At 29.4% G+C, this 22,181-nt stretch overlaps 2 protein-coding genes across 2 annotated transcripts; one reads left to right on the plus strand and one right to left on the minus strand.

The window, feature by feature from the left end:
• Window positions 1-1,073: 1,073 nt before the first annotated feature.
• Window positions 1,074-8,078, minus strand: Phum_PHUM125060 (uncharacterized protein; the record flags this gene model as incomplete). The annotated part of the gene is made up of 14 exons (XM_002424228.1): window positions 1,074-1,125; window positions 1,195-1,709; window positions 1,775-1,959; window positions 2,028-2,234; window positions 3,162-3,296; window positions 3,408-4,035; window positions 4,111-4,416; window positions 4,496-4,624; window positions 4,697-5,596; window positions 5,660-5,977; window positions 6,323-6,766; window positions 6,847-6,954; window positions 7,491-7,895; window positions 8,034-8,078. 14 exons carry the CDS (start codon window positions 8,076-8,078, stop codon window positions 1,074-1,076), a joined length of 4,377 nt encoding a protein of 1,458 aa, XP_002424273.1.
• Window positions 8,079-12,951: 4,873 nt separating this feature from the next.
• On the plus strand, window positions 12,952-13,974 carry Phum_PHUM125070 (uncharacterized protein; the record flags this gene model as incomplete). The annotated part of the gene is made up of 2 exons (XM_002424229.1): window positions 12,952-13,017; window positions 13,066-13,974. The coding sequence occupies 2 exons, from the start codon at window positions 12,952-12,954 to the stop codon at window positions 13,972-13,974; spliced, it is 975 nt and encodes a 324-aa protein (XP_002424274.1).
• Between the last annotated feature and the right edge of the window lie 8,207 nt (window positions 13,975-22,181).

A 22,181-nucleotide genomic window follows, 5' to 3' on the forward strand; every position in this document is an offset into this window, starting at 1 on the left:
CCTTTACCTCCTCCTCCCCCGTCCCCCTCCTCAAACATAAGTTGTTGTTGTCTATGAATTTTTTTTTTTCATTTAAATTTATTATTATTATTATTAACACGGTGATAAGTTTCCTTCAATTTTTTTTTATTTATACATAATTAGTTATCATTCCATTGTGATTAAAAAAAAAAAAAAAAATTTAGAGAAATGCTTTATTACATTTAAAATAAATTTTTTCGTTATTTTATTAATTATTTAAAAATTATTATTATTATTATTATTATTTGCTCAAAAAAATTATTTATGTAAATAATTTTTATTTAAAATAAATTTATCGACACATTATTAAACGACAAACATTCTCATTTTAATTTTTTTTTTTTTCTAATGTATTTATTTAAATTAATTAATAATTTTTAAAGAGTTAATAATATTTATTTATTTATTATTATTATTAATAACAAACAATAAAATTTATTTATGTGTGCAATTTAATATTTATATGATTTTTGGTCCGACGGGAAATTTTTATTTATTGTTTGAGATGGGATAAGGCAAAATTACGGAATCGGAGAAAATTTTTTTTTTTCTTTTAAAAAGAAAATATTATTATTATTATTGGAATTTGTAGTAAAAAAAAAAATTTATTAATAATAATAATAGTAGTAGTGGTAGTGGTAGTGGAGGTAGTACTAGTAGTAGTCAAAAGAAAAAAGTTAAAAGTGATTATTATACAACACAGGCCTTAGTTCTATCTATAATAATAATAATAATAATAATGTTAATTTATTATTTACTATTACATCATCATAATCATCATTATTTCTAAATATATTTAATTAGATTAATTAATTAATGAATTGACAAATTTTTTTTTTTTTGGTTTTTGTTTTTTTTTTTTCGATTTCTAATTATTATTATTATTATTTATTTATTTAAATTTAAAATTTTAATTATTCGAAAAACAAAAAAAAAAAAAAACTATTAAATTTCTTATTTTTATTCGTTGGACACAAAAAATATAATAATTATACTCTAGTATTATTATTATTATTATTATTATTATTATTATTATTATTATTATTATGGATTTATTCGAGTTTCATCCATCTATCGATTGAATATTCTAAGGCTGCTATCCATCTGAAAACAAAATTATTATTATTATTATTATTGTTGATGGTGATGACGATGATTGATTGATTGATTAACCTTTTCTTATCCATTTCCGTATCCGTGTAAAAATATAAATGTTTTTGTTTCGGTTCCGGTGGTACGATTTCAAATGAAAATCTTTTACCGGAAGTTGTACCGCTCGTACTTTGTATTTTATATCCTTGTAAGAAAACAACAGCCAAAGCTTTATCCGCTCCTATATCCGAATATAAAAGCAAAGCAGCATCTTTTAATATGCAATAACGTCTTCTCCATTTATCTTCGAGTGACGTCAAATGACCAAAACAATCAGGTTCTTCGACGGATGATGGTGATTGATAAACTAAACGACAACTCTTATCAAACCATTGTTGTCCATCGTTGATATTTTTCGATTCCATTGCTTTTTCTAAATGAATTTTCCAAGCGTGGACTTGTTCTTTCGAATCCGTTTGTAATTCTAAACTTTTCGAACCTTCCCTTTCGAGTACAAAAGTGTTGACTCGTTCAGAATCCGTTAAATATTTAAATTTGTAATTAAATAATAGGAGAGCTCCGATCGGTTGGCATTCCTGTAACATAAAACCCGAAATAACCACCTCTATTATCGTCATCATCATGCATGATTTGTGCATACCGTTTGAGATTTAAAATAATATAAACAATTATCATTTTTCAGTGCGAACCATCTTGAATGCCATTTATTATTAGCGCCACGTTTATTTAAAAATCCTGAATAAACGACGGATATTTCTTGGGCGTTTGTTGACGATGTTAAAGCAGAAGACGTTCTTGCAACTTCAAGTTCCAAAGTGTCGGAACCTTTAAAAATTTTTATTTTTAATTTTTATACGAAAAAAAAAATTTTTTTTTTTTTTAATTTTTAGTACCTGCGTGAGCCAATTTAACAACGTCGGAATGAGAAGCTTCCAAAACGGAAACGCCATTCACGGATAAAACAATGTCGCCAACTTCTAAACCGGATGATTCAGCTGGAGTATCCGGTTCGATGGCCGATACAACAACGGGTCTACTTCCATGTATTCTAAATCCAAATTCTCCAGATTTTCTTTTCACTATAACTTTTTTATCGCATTCTAACAACAACAACAAAAAAAATTTTTTTTTTTTTCTGGATAAAATTAATTTTTGAAAAAAAGAAAAAATTACCGCCATTAACGACCCTGATGGCTTTTTCTTGTGTGCTCCACACAACCAACATTATTCTCATTAATTCTTGTAATTTTTTTTTTAGGGAACCATCATCGGATTTCGTATCGTTTGATGATCCACCACCAGCACCAGCACCACCACCGCCATCGCCACCACCGTCACCGTCATCGCCGCCACCACCAAGTAAGCACATTTTATTTAATTTCGTTTTCGATTTCGATTCGATTTTCATTCAAAAAATTATTATTATTATTATTATTATTAATTTAACAACGTTGCCATTTTAATATCGAGATTCGATTAAAAAAAAAAAAAACCGCCGCCCGCCGTTCACCTGATAAAAATAATTTTTAATTTCACTAACAAGAATCCAATAATAAAAATAGAAAATTTTTTTGACTCACGTTTTAATTATTTAAATTTTATGTACATAACATTATTAATTACTTTTTATTTTATTTTTATATACATATAAAAATAAATAAGAAGTTAAATAAATAAAAAAACCCGCGTGCATAATAATAATAAAATTAATTATTTTTTTTTTTAGTTAAAAACGAAAAAAAATTAATAATTAATGAATTATGTACATAAATTTTTAAATAATAATAATAATTACATAATTTTTTATTAAAAATTTTTCATAACACACCGGGGAGAAAACTGAAATAATTTCATTGACCGAATTAAAAAAAAAATTTTATTTTTTTTTATTGATTTTTTGCCAGTTGAAATTTTTCCAAAAATTTTTTTTTTTTTTTTTGATAATGTTGGCAGAAATGCATCGACATGTGGTGGTGGTGGTGGTGTGGAATTTAAGAAAAAGAAGAAGATATATAGATATACTTTACCAAATGATTTTGTTTGAAGTCTTTTATACATTTCGATAGAAGATTTCCTATGAACCATTCTATGTGTTGCTGCTTGATATTTTTTTTTAAATTCTTTTTCCGATGACGTGGATTCGTTATTTTCTTTTGACACGTCTTCTAACGATTTATTTTCATCTTCTCCTCCTGTTGTTTTGATTAATAAAAAACAAAATTTATTTACTATTAAATTATTTTAAAAAAATAAATAAATAAATAAAAACAAACCGGAATCCATTGAACGATTCCATTTTGTCGTCGTTCCTTCTTTGTCGACGATGCAAATCCAAGAATTTTGTTTAAAAGGATCCGCGTATATTCTTGGTTCGTTTGTTGTCAATGGTTCTGATATGCTTGGACTGGAGTCTCCACCACCACCGCCACCTTTTAATTTTTCCATGCTTGCATCGATTGATCTTGCATGTTGTCGTAATTTTGTTTTACAACTTTTTTCTTTTCCTCTTTCTTCGGATTTCGCCCGAAGATTTTCCGCTCTGAAACGTGAATGCCTTCGTTTTTCTCCTCCTCTTTCTTCCGATCTGAAACGTTTTTCTTGTTTTTTATAAAGTCTGTGAGTTCGCGATTTTGTATTTTCTGGTGAATCTGCAAAACCCGCTGGTGGTTGAACAATATCTTCGGTTGTTATTGTTGTTGTTGTTGTTGTTGTTGTCGTCGTCGTTATTTCTTCCATTTCCATTCGTACGTGATCCCCTTCGTATTCTCTTCCGCATTGATGACAAAGCATGTGAGTTTCTGCTTCGTTGTAAAAAACGCTGTCGCTTCCCGGACTAACAGATCTTAATGATTCGGCGCTGAGTGTTTTTAAATGTGTGACACCATCGGAACCTGGAGCGTTCTGTAATTTATTATTATTATTATTATTTCTCTTAAATCTTCTGGAAAAATGAAAATCATTTTCATATAAACATACTTTTTTATGATCTTGTCCTTTTGTCATTTTGGCTACTTTTCTAGGACTCCCTTTTGAACTGTGTACTGGACTTTGTCCAAATTTATTCGGAGATAAATTCAATTCTGGATTTCCTGGAATCGTATTAGCCAGAGATTTTTTTTTAGAATTTCCTTCTATTGCGATTTGATTTCTTCTTCCTCTTCCGCCGATTTTTCTTCTTTGTCGTCTAGGAGAATGTCCATTCACGTTTGTTTCATCGACGATTGCATTTTTATACTCGGAACTAGATTCATCTGATGAAATTTCAGTTTCGCCCTTTTGAACCTGAATCGATTTTCAGACACGCCGTTAATTAATTATTATTTTTTAAAAGGAAAAGTAATTTTTTTTTGATTTTTCAAACCTTTTCTCCGATGTGATGAATTATTTTCGTTTGTGATTTCCAGTTGTCGGATGAAAAACCTTCGGGCATTGCCGGACTTCGAACCATTTTAGGTGGAACTTCTTCGTTGTCTTTTCCCATCTTTTTTTTCTATAAAATAATTTTTAATTTTAAAATTTGAAAAAATTTCTCTTACTCTTTCTCTCTCTCTATCTTTCTCACCGATTGGTTCGTTTTGGTTGAAGAGCCTGAAATAACGTCGTCTGTTGTTGCCCCATGTTGAGATTTTTGCGTTAAGTCGTTTGTCGCTCCTGCTGCTCCTGCTAATGTTGATGTCGTAGTAGTAGTAGTAGTAGTAGTTGTAGTCGTCGTCGTTATTTCCGGTCTGTCAAGCCATTTTGTAAAATTATGATGAGTTTCACTAAATTCTAATTTAAATTCCGTCAAATTATCATAATTATTATTTAAAGTTTCTTGTTCCGGCCATTCGATTTTTTGATCGCGTTGTCCGCTGTCTAAACTATAACTTCCCGAACTACTGCTTTCCGCTTCCCCCGACAATTCTTTTTCATTTCCGTCTTGTTTATCATCAATTTTAAGAATTTCTTCGTCGCCGAATCTTCCGGAATCGGTCAATGCATTTTTCAATATTTCTTCCTCCGAATTTTCTTCTCTGATCGTTGGCGGAGATGAAGGCACGATTTGCAATGTGTCTTCTTTGACAAAGCTGTGAATGGAGGATGCGCTTTCGAATGAGCTACCATCTTTACTTTCTATTTTATTTCCCAACATTTTATCTCTCTGGTGATAGTTGACGGACACTTTAGAACTCGTGTCCGAGTTATCGTATGCAGTGGCGTAATCATCCGTCGTTGAATTTTCCGAAATATCCGTTATCCTTCCTGATTCAAATTTAAAATCTTCCTTTTCCGGACTTTTGCTCATTTTTTTTCGCAGTTCTCTCGAATTGTGATGAATCGCGTTTGATGCGAAAGGAGGATGACAAGAATTTCTCGCAAGTTGGACCTCTGATAACAATTGTATTGAATGATTTTCGTGAACGGGAGCGACTGTTACAAAAGGCACTGCTAAATCGTGTTTTAATGGTGACCGAATCGGAGACTGAAACAGGAAAAAAAAAATTATCGCCCATGTTTCACCTTTTGACCTTTCTTATTCTCTTACCTGTGAATAAAAAGTATCGTTTTCTAAAATTTCAGTATCGATGGATGATCTTTGTTGATGTTGTAATATAAGCAAATGTTTTTTGGACGGTGCTCGAGATGTGACGTCATTATTATCAATTTCCGCTTGAAGTACGGTCGACTGTGATTCGTTCCAGATGCCATCGCTGTGATCTTTTTGATCCGTTCCTAATGAATCGCAAGAAGCAAATGGAGAAATTTTTTTAGAGACGTTTAATGTCGTCGATTGAAAATCTCTTATATCTGGAGTACTCGCTCCAGATTTCTTTTCGGAACCATCTTTTTCATTTTGACAAACCTGTGCGCCAACAAACGAACAGTAAAAAACAATGATTAAAACTATTATTATTATTATTAAGTATACTCGCCGGTTTTGATGATTGTTGAGATGATGATGATGTTAAATTGTTAAATATTCCTTCGTAAAAGAAATTTTCATGGAATTCTTCATCGATTGAATTTTGGTTAAATGATAAAGGATTATGTTTATCATTTTTATTTATATTTATAAAATCATTTTCTTCTTCTCCGATTTCGCTGCAGCTCGAAGAACACACCTAATTATTATAATAATAAAAGATTTATCATTAAAAAAAGAGAAAGAGAGAGAAAGAGAATGAATGAATGAATGGTGGTTAATGACCTTTATTCCATCCACTCGATCAACGATGTGATTGGTGATACATTTATCCGATTCTTTATCGTCTTTAATAATATTTTCATCATTTAAATTATTATTATTATTAGTCTTTGGCATTTCTAAATCTTCGACTGGTTCGAAATCGATAAATATTTCTTTGTAAATTTTTGTAGAATTTTGCGTTGTTTTCTTCACGTCCGATTTATTTAAATTTATAAAATTATCATTTTCAGTCCATGGTAAAACTGTTTTCATAGATGAAAATGGCGATCTCGGTTCTTCCGATTGGGTTCTTACAAGTGTATCGTGTTCTTTGGTTCTACCACAACTGGTGGTACCAACATGTCCTTCACCAAAACAACAACCGGCTTCGGAATAACTTTTCATTAATTTTCTACCGTTTGTCAATTGTCCGTTTGTTTGTGCTCCTTGCGATACCATTTTTACCTTTAAATCAATTTAAATTTCGTTTAAAAAAAAAAAAATTTTGGCCATTAAAAAAGAAAAGAAAAATTTTTTTTAATTACTCTATGGACGGTTCTTGGACTTAATGAAAGATATTTTGGCGGTTCTCTTCGTATGCAACCAGTTTGTGTCGCTTGTGTTTTCATAGCAGTTTTTTTTAATACTTTCGGCTCTGCATAAATAAATAAATGACGTCATTTTGTTTAATTGTTTATTATAATTTGTAAAAAAAAATATTACCATATTGTATCATGCGGGATTGTTTTTTAACTGGTTGTGTTGACAATATAAGGCGTTCTTGAGTTTTGTAAATTTGTGAATTTTTTTGTAATTCAATAATGGCGTCATCGAATGAAGTCAACGTGTGCGAACGTGCAAAACTAACGTGTTTACCTCTTTAAAAAAAAAAAAAATTTAATTTACACTCATCAATTCATTTTTAATTTGCCTCCATGTTTAATTTAAAAAAAAAAAAAAACTTTTATTAAAACTTACCTACCGGCAGGCGGTGGTGGAGGAGGTGGAAGGTAATGAGCCGGGCAAGATGATGCCAAATGTTCAGAACTAAAACTTATCGTGTGTCCCCTTTTTATTCCCGGATAATCCAAATGATTGTTTTGTTTATCCCTTATGTAATTCTAAAAAAAAAAAAATTTTTTTTTTTGGTTTGGTTTTTGTTTGTTTTTAATTAGAAAAAAAAAATTACCGTCGTTAAATTTTCTTCTTCTTCTTCTTCTTCCGGTATCCAATTGCTGCATCTTCCAGAATCGCTTCCGCATAAAGATTTCGGTCTCCTTCTTAAATAAGCTCTTTCCAAATCGTCAATCGGTCTTCTGGGAAGTGGTTGAAATTTAAATTCGTGTAAATTTTCTTCGCTTGGTACTCGGCTAACGCATCCGCTTAAGAAATATTGACGAGATTTACACGAACCGTTATTATGTTTCGACAAACAACCGAAAAGTGATGATGACCCGCTTTCGAGTACCTGAACCTCTTTATTATTTATACAATATTGTTCTCTTATATCTATTTTAGAATATGGTGTACCTCTTTGACTCCTGTTTCTACGACTCGTTCTTTCATCTTCTGATTCATATTCAACTAAATCCGCCTAAACATTTTTTTTCGTTTTTTTTTTGGTTTTATATTCAAAGGACACAAAAAAAATTTTTTAATTAATTAAATTAATAATTATTACCTGGGTTGATGCATCGATTTGTGTTTGAGGTGAATTAAAATTTCCTCCTACCCCTCCTCGACCTACTAATTTACCTCCACCGTAAGAAGAATTCATTCTAAAAAAAAATTTCCAGAAGAATCCAGGTTAGGTTAACTTTTCCTTATTCTAAAAATACTTGACCTTATTATCATCAATATTATTATTATCATTTCCCATCCATTAATTAATATATATTATTAATTATTTACATAAAAATACACAAGATTATAGATAACAACCTTTTTGATCGTACAAACAATTAAAAAAAACGTATATAAATATAAAATAAAACAACAACCGACAAACAGTAAATCTCACCTGTCGGTGTGTTCGTGCGTGAGTGCGTGTATGTGTGTGTGTGTGTATGTGTATTAATACCTCTTTTGACGAGAAGGATGTTTTCCCAATCGATCTCAATCCCAATTTTTTTTTTTTTTTTTTTTTTCCTTACAAAAATTTCCCTTTTTTTTTTTTTTTACTTCACTTCTCACTTTTTTCTTTCGTTTTTATTTTTTTTATTTTTTTTATTTCTCATATTTAATTCATAAATATTAATAATAATAATAATAACAAATTATTTATTTATTTATTTATCGTAATTTTTTTTTATACTTTAAATTAATAATAATAATAATAATAATTGAATGAAAAAAAAAGTGATCCAGATTCCAAGATGTCGCTTCACGTTAAAAAAGCGCAGATGCTGGAGATGAACGAAAAAGAGATGGAGCTTTCTCATCATTTCATCTGATTCTTTATTTACACTTATGGAGTCGCTGGATTCGTTTCGGATTCACACGCGTGCACGTGCGTGCACGTACAAACTCTAAATAATAAACGTATGTACGGATAAAAATTAATGAAACAAAAAATTTTTTTAAACGACTTTCACACGCGCACGTTCTCTCGCTCTCTCGTTCGATTTTTAATTTTTTCTTCTGCTTGTGTTTTATGATTAATTAATATTTAAATTTTTTTTTTTCATTTGAACATTCATCGATCGATCAATCAATCAATCATTCGTAAACAAATGAAAGGATTCAATGAGTATAAAATTAATCAAAGTGGAGAAGAAAAAAAAAGAATAAATTGAAAAGAGAAAAATTCTGTTTCCCGGTTCGAACAATCTCAGGTATCATCATCATCATCATCATCATCATCATCATCACACATCGATACAAAAAAGTAACAAACGCAATTTATAATAATAATAATAATCAACCTAAAGTTGAGTTTTTGGACGTTGTTTATTATCGAAACCAGAAGAAAATTTATTTTAAAAAAAATTTTCAATACGAAACGACAAAGAAATTTCAAGTAACAAAAACAACAACAACGACAACAACAATCAATAATAATAATAATAATGGATATTAACAAACGTGCGAATAAATTATATATTTATTTATTTATTTATTTTAAACGTGAAAACGTTCAGATTTTAATTGGACGAAGTAAAAAAAAAAAGAAAAGGAAAAAAGAATAACGTAAAACTAAATAAACAAACAAACAAACAAAAATTGATTAAATGTTTTTATAGGAAGAAGGATAAAAATATAAATTTGTTTTTCCTAATTAAATCATTAAAAATCTCCCCCTTTTTTTTGTATCCCTAAAAAATATAAAAGTTTACCGGTCGTGACTTTCCGGATTTATACCTTATTAAAAATGGGACTCCCCTCCCTACCCTCCCCTCTCCTCCCCTTAATATTAACAATTGCGACACGAAATTTGTTTCTGTAAAACAAACAACATTTTCCATCTTTCCTTCCTTCCTTCCTTTGAATTGTTTCGGTCGCTCGGTCGGTTGTTGTTACCGGAGAGAGAGAAAAAGAGAGATAGAGATAGATAGAGAGAGAGAGAGAGAGAGAGAGAGAGAGAGATAGAAAATCAATTTGAGTAAGTAAATCCTATTAAATGAATCTAAAGTAAAATTCATTTTTGTTTAAACGTTGTTGTTGTTTCTGACAAAATTAATTTTGGTTCAATTTTCAATCCTCCGGCCATTTTTCCTTTTTTTTTTTCCTTTTTATTATGTTTTCCTTTGCGATGAAAATGAAAATGGAGCCGACGACAATTATAAAAGCTTGAGAAAATGACTTTTCTCGACAAATCGTTTAACTTTATTACTTTTAGAGAGTAAATGGCGCCGTAGGGTAAACTTTCATATTATTATTATTATTATTATTATTATTATTATTATTATTAATCTTCATGTATATAAACGCGCTTCCTTTACATCAAAATAAATAATTACGTAATATTTATATTATAATTTTTAAAAAAAAGTTATTATTTTCATACCGTCGCCATTTTGTTTTATAAAATAAAATATTAAAACGATTTAAAATTTAATTTTTTTTTTGTTTTTTCTTTTTAAAACTTTTTTTAAAGAAAAAAGAAAAAAAGAAAATTTAATTATTATTTAATAAAAATATGTAAATAAAACAAAAAATTTTTAACGTGGGAAAAAAAAGAAAAAAATCGTTTAAACGGCCGGTCGGCCATATTGTTTTTTTGTCCGTGACACAAATATTTACAAAAAAAAAAAGAATTGTTTATAAAACAAAAATGTCACCCATTTAACAAAAAAAAAAAAAAATTAGTCTCGGTGGCAATTTTTTTTTATTTATATTGAAAGGAAAAGGCTCAAGGTTGAAAATTTCATTTTCATTACTGGGGCAAGGACACACAAACCTTTTCTTCTTTTTTTTTATTACACCATACATAAATACAAGTGCGTGTGTGCGTGCGTGAGTGTGAAGCACACACACACGCACAAAAGATTTTTCATACCCTGAAAAATTGCATTTACCCCCAAAAAATATACACATAATGATAATATTTAGGGTAAAATTTAACATTGGACAAAAAAAAAATTTTTTTTTCATTGGTTTCACTTTATATTATTATTATTATTATTATTATTGTTTACTATACTTCCTACCGTATTGGCCCATTTATTTAAACAAAATGTCAAAAATAATAATAATAATAAATAAAAACATTATAAACTTTCGCTTTTGTATAAAATTTTTTTTTTTGGTTGTTGTTGTTGTTGTTGTTATTGTTATTGTCGTTGTTGTTTATAGCCGGGTTTTTTTTATACTTTATATATTTTTTTTTTATTGAGGGCTGTAAAAACGATGTAAATTTGGTTTTTAACCGCCATGTTTTTTTTTTAATTCGACGCGTTTTGTGCGTGTGTGTGGCTTTTGAAATTTATCTCAAGTTAAATAAAAATTCTTTAAAAAAAAAAAAAAATTTGAACACACGCACGCACACACGCACTTTTTCGTTAAAATAAAATTAATATTTAGGAAAAAATTTAATAAGAGAGAGAGAAAGATAACCACTCCATAGTTTTTTTCCTCCTGAAAGCTTCCTGATAATTGTTTTTTTTTTTTTTTTTTAGGGCTTTGATGATGATAAAAGGTAACGCGCACGACCCATACCACACACACACATATACGTACGTGTGTGCGTGTGTGTGCCGACAAAGAAAGATTTTTGGATTTTTTTTTGTGCGGTTTTTAAAAGCACCTTTAAAAAGAGTTTGTCTTATCTTCTTGTGTAAACATTAAATTCAATGTTTTTTGTTTACCAACTATATAAATTGACAAACTATATATATATATATATTACTTTTTATTTGCCAAAAAAAAAAAAAAAATTTAAACCTAACATAATAATAATAATAATAATAAAAGGAAAAAAAAGACAAAAAAAATGGAAAAAAAAAGTTTTCGATACGTGCCATTTTTTTTTCTATTTATTTCGTTAATAAACATTTAAAAAATTTTCTATTTTTACTTATAAATAAATAATAATAATAATAATAATAACAGTACGGTCGATAAATGTTATCAATCGGAAGCTTTAACAAGATTTTTATTTATTTTCCTCAAAGGCATCGAATGACTTTTTTTTTTTTTTTTTTTTTATTTGAGGTAAAATTGATAAAAAAAAATTCTTTTGACCTAACCGCCGCTATCGATTTGTTTCGTGTTTTAATTTTTGTTGTGGTTGTTGTTTGTTGTTGTGCAAACATTAAGCAACCACATTTTAATTTTCACTCCGTGTGTTAAACGTCACATCTGCTGTCGTATCATATCTCTCTCTCTCTTTTTTATAATTTTGAAAACGGTAACAACATCAGAAGAAGATTCCATTTTCATAATTTTTATTCTCATTTATTATTATTATTATTATTATTTCACGGTAATAAAATAACGAAAAAAAAAAAAAAGGTAGGAAATACGATGACGATGATGACGACAACGACGATGACGACGATGATGACGACGAGGAGGTAATGGTTACTTTTTTTTTTTTCTTATTTAAAATCGACCAATGAAATTGTTGGCCACGCCCCTTTTATTAGTCTTGTATAACATGCGTTTCCCCGTCTTCTGATTCCACCAAGAGGAACCCGAAGCAGTTGCATACCATTCACTGGATTCTCAACATTTTTTTTTTTCTCATTTTTTTTTTTTCTACTTCGACTTCTTGTTCGGTTAACATCACACAACCAGTTTTGCTTCTGGTATTACTCACGCACACACAGTCAGTGAATCTTCAGCTGTTTTTTTTTTTTTTTTTTAATGTGCAGTTTTTATTAATTAAGAGAAAAGAAAAAAAGTTTTAAAGTGAAAAGTTTTAAAAAATAATTTTTTTTTATTGACATTTTTTCCTTTTTTTTGTGAGTTAAAAATAAAATTTTTTTTTTTGTTATAAATTAGTCTCCTTATGGCGACAGATATTTTACAACATTGTTTTCGGGAAGAACTTAAAGGTAAGATATTTAATTTAATTTTTATTTTTTTTTATTTATTTTAATTTTTTTTCATGAAATTAAAATTTTTTTTTTTTTGAATTAAATTAATTTTTTTTTTTTTTTTGGATTAAAGTGATTTTTTTTTTTTTCTATTTAGAATCAAAACAAATAATGAAGAGCGAAAATGGAGGAGAAAATTCTCCTTTATTGACACCTCCTCACACTCCTGATTCTGATGTTCCCGCTGGAACTCCGTCGTCTCGATATTGTTTCAGTTTCGATCAGGTTTCTTCAACGGATCAAAGAGAATATCAAAATCGTTGTCAAAATTCAGCATTTAGACCGTTTTGTCCGAATTATCCCGGTACGGGAATTCCATCATCTCACAAAATAATTCCTCCTCTTCCCTACGTTCCCGGATTTTCGTACCCGTCGAATTTTTCCACGGCTCTTTTCGTAAATCATTGGCTCCGTAACGCATTTTATCCCTCACAGACCACTGATAGAAATCATTTAGGAAGTGGATCAAATGTCGTTCAACAACAATCTCCATCGAAAATGGGAGGAGTACGTACGGGATTGCAAAGTGGAAATCCCGGAAACGGACGGAGTTCATCGAGGCCGAAAAAACAATTCATATGTAAATATTGCAACAGACAATTTACAAAATCCTACAATTTATTAATACACGAAAGAACTCACACGGACGAAAGGCCATATTCTTGCGACATATGTAACAAAGCGTTCAGACGACAGGATCATTTAAGAGATCACAGGTACATACACAGCAAAGAAAAACCATTTAAATGCGGTGAATGCGGAAAAGGTTTTTGCCAATCTAGAACATTAGCCGTACATAAAATCCTTCACATGGAAGAATCTCCGCACAAGTGTCCAGTTTGCAGCAGAAGCTTCAACCAAAGATCAAATTTGAAAACTCATCTTCTCACTCACACGGAATACAAACCATTCGAATGTTTGGGATGCACGAAACTATTTAGAAGAAATTGCGATTTGAAAAGGCACGAAATGACGCATTGCGAAGAAGATGGTACCTGTACCGATGAAGGAGGTATGGGTCTTTTAGACCTGTCGTTGAGTCGCCAGGAAGAAGCTCCTACTAACAAGGCGGATCAAATACCCCCCGTTAAGAAGCAATTAGGATTCACAATAGCCGAAATAATGAAACGGTAATCGAGATGATAATTATTAGGCGCGCGCGGTCGTGTAGGAAAGAAAAAATATTTTTTTCCTTTTTTTTGTGTACCTGAAAGAAAAAAAAACTTAAATTAACGGGTGGGCAACCAAAGGTAAACTGCAAATTGCAAAAAATATTATATTAATTATTTTATATTATGTATTAAATTACGTGTTTTAGAAATAAGGAGAAAAAAAAATTGTTGGCGTTGATAATTATTATTATTATTAGGTTCTCAAAAAAAAACCAAAAATTAAATTGATCTCAAATTTTTTTTTTCACTTACTGGAAAAAAATATAAATTGCGAACACTTAATAATAATAATAATAATATTCCAAAAACGGATTTTTGTTATCCGTCGGAATGAAATCCCCAAAATCCCAGTAAATAAATAAATGTAAGTTAAATTATAATCAATGTAAATAAAATATAAATATTAATTATTATTATTATTATTATGTATACATATTATAAATTATTTTTTTTCTTTTTATGTAAATAAAAAATTTTCCTGTCGTTAAATTTTTTTTTTTTTTGGGCGTAACAAAAATTTAAAATTTAATCTTTTGCAAAAGAAAAAATAATTTTTTTTTTATTATAATCAAATAAATAATGATAATGATAAGATAGATATATATGTGAACAAAAATTATTATTATTATTATTTAATCTGATTAAAAGCAGAAGAAAAATAAAAAAATAATAATTTCGTGATAAATAATAATCTCAACATACAAAAAATTACAACGATGTTTTCGGATTAATAAATAAATAAATAAATTTTTATTAATTATTTATTTATTTATTTATTTAAAACTTTAAATTTTTTTTTCTTTCTATTTACACGTTAATAAATCATTTGTAAGAAAAAAAAAAACGCCTCGAAAACTTTTTGGTTGTTGTTATTTACTACTACTGGTTTGCCCCAAAAAAAAAAAAAAAAAAATTCTTTTATTTCAAGTGTCGTAAATTTTTTTTAGCAATAAAAAGAAGAAAAAATATTATATTAGGGGGGGTAAATATATAAGGTGTCACATGACAAAGAGAGAGAGAGAGAGAGATACAGGTACGTTTGAGGGGTTTAATAGGCCTCGTGTTAAAGTACATGTTATAAAATTTAAACGACGAATCCTTTTAAATTTTTATATAAACAAAAAAATTTTTTTTTCTCACGGATTTATAAGAGTGCGATATTAAATAAAGCAGAAGAAATCGATGAAGTGATCAATTGACAGATGAATTGTTGCCACCAAATAAAAAAAAAAATTCTGCCTGTCATCATTAATCCCCTCCCCCGTCCCCCCCCAACTCATCAATTTAAAAAATTTTTCAATATTTAAATCATCTCCCAAATATTTTCTCTCTCTCTCTCTCTCTCTCTCTCTCTCTCTCATTTAATCGTGTGAATAAAATTTGACCGTAAAAAAAAAAAAAAATTAAATTTTATTTATTAATTATAAAATAAAATCAGGTACTTTTTTTTGTTTTTCTGATTCGAATAAATACCTGAGAAAATTTTTTTTTTTATACTAAAAGACGGTACGACACGTGAGAAAAAGAACATTCTGAAAAAATTTAATTTTTTTTTTTTTTTGGCCAAATTGTGACAAAAAAAATTTTTTTTTTTTTTTCAGGTTGTTAATCACAGGTTTTATGTTTTATGTTTTTGTTTTTGTTTTGATTTCTCAGTAAATCACCGTTTTTTACTTTTTGGTTGTGTCTCTCACGATTGAAAATATAAAGAAAACCCATATCGCGGGAAAAAAGAGGCGGGTTTAACGTTTATAAAATGGAAATAATAGGTTTAACTACGTTAAAAAAAAAAAGGTTATTTTGAAATTATTAAAACGGTTGCTGGAATCTTTTAAAAAAAAGTTTTTTTTGTCTATGTGGTGGTAGTGGTGGTGGTGGTAAATCACCATGAGAAAAACAACAGGAAGGTAAGTAACAAGGTTTTTGCTCTCCTACCTACCTATCAACCTACCTTAGGGATAAACGTGAGCCGGGGGCTCAATTTATATGGCAAACCCTATGTTTATGAGCCCCCGGCGGCGGCGCCTCAGATTATTTCGGACGGTGACCCTTCCTTGTACCCTCGCACAAGCCTGCAATTTAGTTTGGCGTCTATTTCGGCCCTTTGGCAACCCTCCCACGTTTTCTTTCGGGGATAATATTCTATGTGTTTATCGATATTTTTTTTTTTTTTTTTTTTTAAATTTCGGGTGGGTTTTTTATAAAGGAAAAAAAAAAATTATTAAATGGCTTTCGATATACTCGCGCACATACGCACACACACATGAAGGAAAAAATTTGAATCATTTATGATGATAATAATAATAATAAAAAGAAATTTTTTTTTTCAACATAATTTGATCATGATTATTGTTTAAATCGAGTGTGTTTGTGTGTGCTAAATCATAAGTTAAAAAAAAAAAAAAACAAATTATTTAAAGATTTATATATAATTGTACCTGTTTAGAAAAACGGGGAGATAATTTATTGGTTGTTTGTTGGTTGTTGTACGGTCAAGTTAAAATCGGAAGATAATTGGAAGCTTAGATGGGAAGGGCATTGGTCCAGTTCCCACGAAGAAATTCTTGCAATCCTCCATCCATCAGTTTTTATTTCGATATAATTTTCTATAATTTCGTAATGACATAATGTTCTATATTTCGACCAAATGTCAGCCATTTTGATTTGTGTATTCCCATAATCTTCTAAGAATAATCATTCAACGTTTATTAAATGTAATCATTTCATTTAGTTTCTTCAACGCGTTTTGTCCTAATTGTTATTTTCCCTACGGGTATCAACCAACACACAGGGCGGGGGGGGGAAGAGGGGTTTATTTTAAGGGTTTTTTTATATAAAAATAACTACTCGTAAAGTAATGAGAATTTATATGAGTAATTGATAACACACACACACACGAACATTGAGTAATAGTAATTTCTAAGAACTTTAATCGATTTGAAGGTATTTATTGACTTCTGATCAATTTGCTAAATTTTTTTTTTTTGTTACCTGGTAATAAAATACCTTTGGTTAAAAATCATCATAGTGTTTAACACAACAATATATATATATGCCCGAGTAATAAATAACCGGATCGGTTAAATTGCATTTTTTAAAGTCACGCATTGGAGTAATTTAAAAATGCCGACATTTTGAAAGAAATGATGTTTTAAAATGTCTTCAAGGAAAAATATCGTTCCCATGATGGGTAATTTTATAACTCAGCCTCATTATTATTATTATTATTATTATCATTATATATATTTTAAGTTTAAAAAAAAAAAATTGCGGGTGAGAGTACTGCCCAGTTTATATCGTGTGAATATATATATATGCGTACGTGGTGTGGGAGTGCGTGAGTGCGTGGAGTGTAAAACTTATTACTCCGGTAAAAAAAAAAAAAAACCTTTTTTTTTTTTCTTTAAAAGAAAATGAAATTTTTTTTTTTTATAATAATAAGCCTTACGGGTTCCACGACTTTTACTACCCTTAAGCATTTTCATCAAACACCCTCTCATAAAACTTTTTCCTTTTAAACCTTTTTTTTTTTTTTTTTTTTTTTTTTTTAAAAGCAGACGATGGGAAATAAAAAAAAAAATATTATTTATGAAAATTTTTACGTAACAACAAACACATATAGATATACATAAACATAAAATAATGTGTGATAAACGAGATAAAAAATGACAAACACGTGCTGCCCTCTATCGAATTCTCACGAAATTACAAAAAAAAAACATTTTTTTTTTAATGTAATCGATATTAAATAAAATAATAAAAAAAAAAATTCAATACGACATGTTTTTTTTTTTTTTTTAATTAAATAATTGAACGTGATATAATTTTTATAAAATTTCTCTCATTAAAATAATAATGATGATGATGATGAAAACGACAGCAGCAGAATAAAAAAAAAAAAAAAACATGGATGAGAAATTTGATATAAATAAAGTAGAATTTTTTTTTTTTAAATTATTTTTTTAGATATTAATTAAAAAAAAAATGTTTTTTTTTATGACAGGTGTGTGTGGTGTTAGTGACTCGTGCGCGGCGGACAAGAACACACGTGGATCCGCCATTATGTAACCGCCCATTTTCCAGCCTCCGAGTTACACGTGCCATTCTAATCCATTTAATACCGTGTAACACGAAAGAAATAATAATTTTCGATACGCCCCTGAGTTTACCTTACTACCCGACACGCGATCCTGTTTTTTAAGGTTTCATTTTTATTACGTATAAAACCTTATTAAATGACTTTTAAATAAATGCAAATTATAATAATGATAATGATAATAATGGTAATGATAAATTCTTTGTTATCTTTTTATTATATAAAAAAAAAAATTTTCCTTTGTGATTTAATGATGGATATCAGGATTGATTTTCTTTCTATCCTTCTCTCTCTCTCTCTTTCTCTTTCTTTCTTCATATCTAAACACTTCGAATTGATATAAAAGAAAAGAAAAAGAAAAGAAAAAAATCAAGATATTATTTTACAGAATTCTTTTAGTTTTATTGATAAAATCAATTTAATAGATTTTTCAAAGATGAATGTCAGAAAAAATTATTGTGAATCGGGATCGAATTTGATCGAAAAAGAATTCTTTTTTTTTTTTTCGGCTAACGAGTGCGTGTGTGTGCGTGTGCGTGCGTGCGTCGTCCGTGTAGGTAGGTGGGTAGGTAGCTCCCTCTCCCCCCCCATTCTCTCTCTCTCACTCGAAAAATCATCTTCTTTTTCTCTTTCTTCTTCTTTCATTTTCTTCCTCCATTTTTTTTTTCTCCATTGTAATTGCCCTAAACCCTTTAACCCTGGCAATCCCGAGCATGGGAACCCAAAGAGAAACCTTTTCCCCTCTAAGTCATGAGATTATCAAGTGAAGGCGCAGAAATAACCACGGTTAATAAAGGTGATTGTGGGTGCAAGAGGAGTAGGAAGAGGATGAGGATGAGGATGATGAAGAAGAGGAGGGGGAGGTGAAGGGGAGGAGGTCCGTGGGAACGACTGTTCTTAGCGTGTGCCCCAGGCGTGCCGAGGTTGTAAACTCGTGAGTGCACGTCTTTCGCGCATGAAATAAACATTTCCGTGGATTTTATTCTATAAAGTTATCCGGTGCTTAATCAAGCTGCCTCCATATTCATTCGTGCCATACCGATACTGCCAGTTTTTTTTTTTTTTTTCTCGTAACGCTTTCAGACGAGCCAAGAATCTCATTTTATGTTTAGCTATCGTTCCGATTAAATATTTCTTCTTCTTCTTCTTCTTTTTTTTTTTTTTTTTGTTAAAAGATGTGGCAGATCCGCTCCCACGCGATCTCTAGCACGCGCTATAGTTCATATTCTAATCGATTCTCAAAACTTTTATATGCGCATTAATAACCGTGATATAATGTGAATATGAAATAAGAGACAAAATGGCCGAGCACAATGAGTAACTTTGAACTCCGGTCACGATTTTATTTCTTGCATATTCATTTCCTTGTCCAACATGACATTACCCGAGTGCCGATTACAAACCAAACCCAAACATTTTCCCATATTTTGTCCGTTTGTGTCGATCGATATTTATTCGATTTTACCAATCGGGGGGAAGGGGGGCTGGTGACGTAAACCATAGAGTCACATGAATCGATTATTAATAATTTTAAAAAATTTTTCCACGCTGTTTCTCCAGTGATCCTTTAAGCTTTCTGAACGGAAAAAATTGAATTATTATTTTTCTATAATTTCACTCGAATTTCCATGAGGGGGGGGAGGGTTCGTGCTTTTAATCCTTCCCTCTCTCTCTCTCTCTCCCCCTCACAAAATACGATTAATATTAATAATTTTTTTTTTTTCGCTCGTTCGACCGTATCCATCTAACATAATAAATTAAATTTTTTTTTTTTTATTTAACAACATTTTATAACATTTTTTATATATAGAAAAAAAAAGGGAAAAAAGTGGGATTGAAAATTATTTGACAAACGAGGTGCTTGACGATTAGTTTTGGTACCGAAAAAATGATGAAACACGTCCTTCATTCTTATTAAAAATACATTCCAATATCCATAACTCTTTATTAGTATAAAATGAGGTTTCTGGACAAAGAGAATATATATATACCCCACATCTAAATTAAAACGTCATTATTTTAGATAATTTAAAAATTTATGAACATGATATTTCTGGAAAGTGAATAGAAAAAAAAAAAAAAAAGAAAAAGAAAAAGAAAAACTCTATTACCTTGAGCCCATATGGTTTTTTATTATAGAAATCTCATAAATTTGGAATTTAATGGAGAATTTCATTTAAAAAAAAAAAAAAAAAAGACCACAAAAACTAGCCTCCTCTTGTGCTGCCGCTTTTATCTCTCTCTCTCTCTTTTTCTCTCTATCTATCTCTCTCTCTCCTCCTCCTCCTCATCTTCCTTAGCCTTCAAACTCTTTTAAAAACCATCGTATATACATTTTTAAATTATATCATTTTATTAAATTATTATTATTATTATTATACAAGAAATGATTGATTGACATCAAAAAAAAAATTTACAATTTATTATAATTAAACTTCCGGTTTGATTAAAAATTCATCGCCTCTAATAATAATAATAATAATAATAATAATAATATTTTTAAAAAATGTCAGGTTTTCTATTAGATATTAATTTTAAAAAAATTTTTTTCATACCAACCGTAAAAAAAAAAAAAAATGCCTCCCGAAATAAATTTACAATAACGTGAAAGGGTGGGGGTGGGGGTTGGGGGAGTCCTCGTTTTTCCATTGTCAGAAATTAAATGAATTCAAAAAAAAAAAAAAACATTCTTTTCAAAGAATTATGATTTCTATTAATTTTTTAAACGATATTAAAAAACCTGCAAACTAGGAGATTTAAAATATTCCGTCATTAACATCGGGATATTGAGAGAGAGAGAGAGAGAGATACATAGAGAGAGAGAGAGAAAAAAGGTAATTTTTGTCTCAAAACCGAGGGCAGTTAATGATCACGGGTAAAGTTTTTTTTTTTGTGATTTATGAGAAACTTTGGGGCCCCATGCTGAGTCAATACGGTAGGACAAGAGGGACGGACCCAACAACTAATTGGAAACTTCTTTAAATTTATGAAAAAAACATTTTCTTAAAATCTAATTCGTCTTTGTTTAGCTTAGTTCTGTCTTTTTTCTTTTTTTTTTTTATTAAAACGATTTTTAATGATTCCAACAAAAAAAAAAAATTTTTTTTTTATTTCGATTGATGGACTTTTCTAGAAAAAACAGGTGGAAAAGATGCAAACGAATTTTCAAATAACTTTAAAACATTTTTGTCTTCTGCTCATTCTTTAATTTTTCACCTCTTTTATATATATTTCCACATTGAAAACGTTTAAATCGTGACGTTTGCGGTTTTTTTTTTTTCAAATCACACATTTTATGTAACGTTATCATCATCATCATCATCATTATTATCATCGTGGCCAAAGTTATTCATAATGGAACGTTTTCATTTGCGGTTAAAATGACAGTTTTAGTGATTTGAACAACAACAACAAAAAAATTGCCATCACATTGTCATAGATAAGGTTGTCTATGATTTTCTTAACGAAACCATTTCAAAAAATTTTTACTATTGAATGACCCTCGTCGTTCACACACCTCCCCGCGTTTTAATCGTCTGTCGCCACAAAATCATCATCATCATCATCATCGATTATAAAAAAAAAAAAATTTCTAATATTAAGTGAAAGAAAATAATAATAATAATTTTATAATAAAGTTTTCATTTTTCATTTTTTTCAGTAAATTAAATTTTTTAAGGTTAAAATTAAAAAAAAAAAAAAAAAAATGACACCCGTGGGGCCCCCAGCGTGATATATATTAAATTAAATAATATTTTTTTTTTTCCCAAAAAAAAATTTCTATAAAAATTGGGTGCAAACGTGGGGGCAGGGGGAGGAGGGGAGTTAAATATTTTGCTAAAAAAAGAAAACGTTTAAATACTCTATGACATTTTTTTTTTTTAATTATTTACACGTCATCAATATTAAATTAGAAAGTATTATTTTACGTAATGAAAAACTTAAAACTTTCTATAAAATTATTATTATTATTACTAAAAACTTTTTCTTTTTTCAAAATGTCGGATCGCGGGGGGGGACAAGAGAGGGGGGAAAACTCATTAAAAATAAATAAACCGAAAAAAAAAAAAAAT

The sequence above is a fragment of the Pediculus humanus genome, genomic scaffold, assembly GCF_000006295.1.
Source record: "Pediculus humanus corporis 1103172107475 genomic scaffold, whole genome shotgun sequence".
Classification (NCBI taxonomy): Eukaryota; Metazoa; Arthropoda; class Insecta; order Psocodea; family Pediculidae; genus Pediculus; species Pediculus humanus.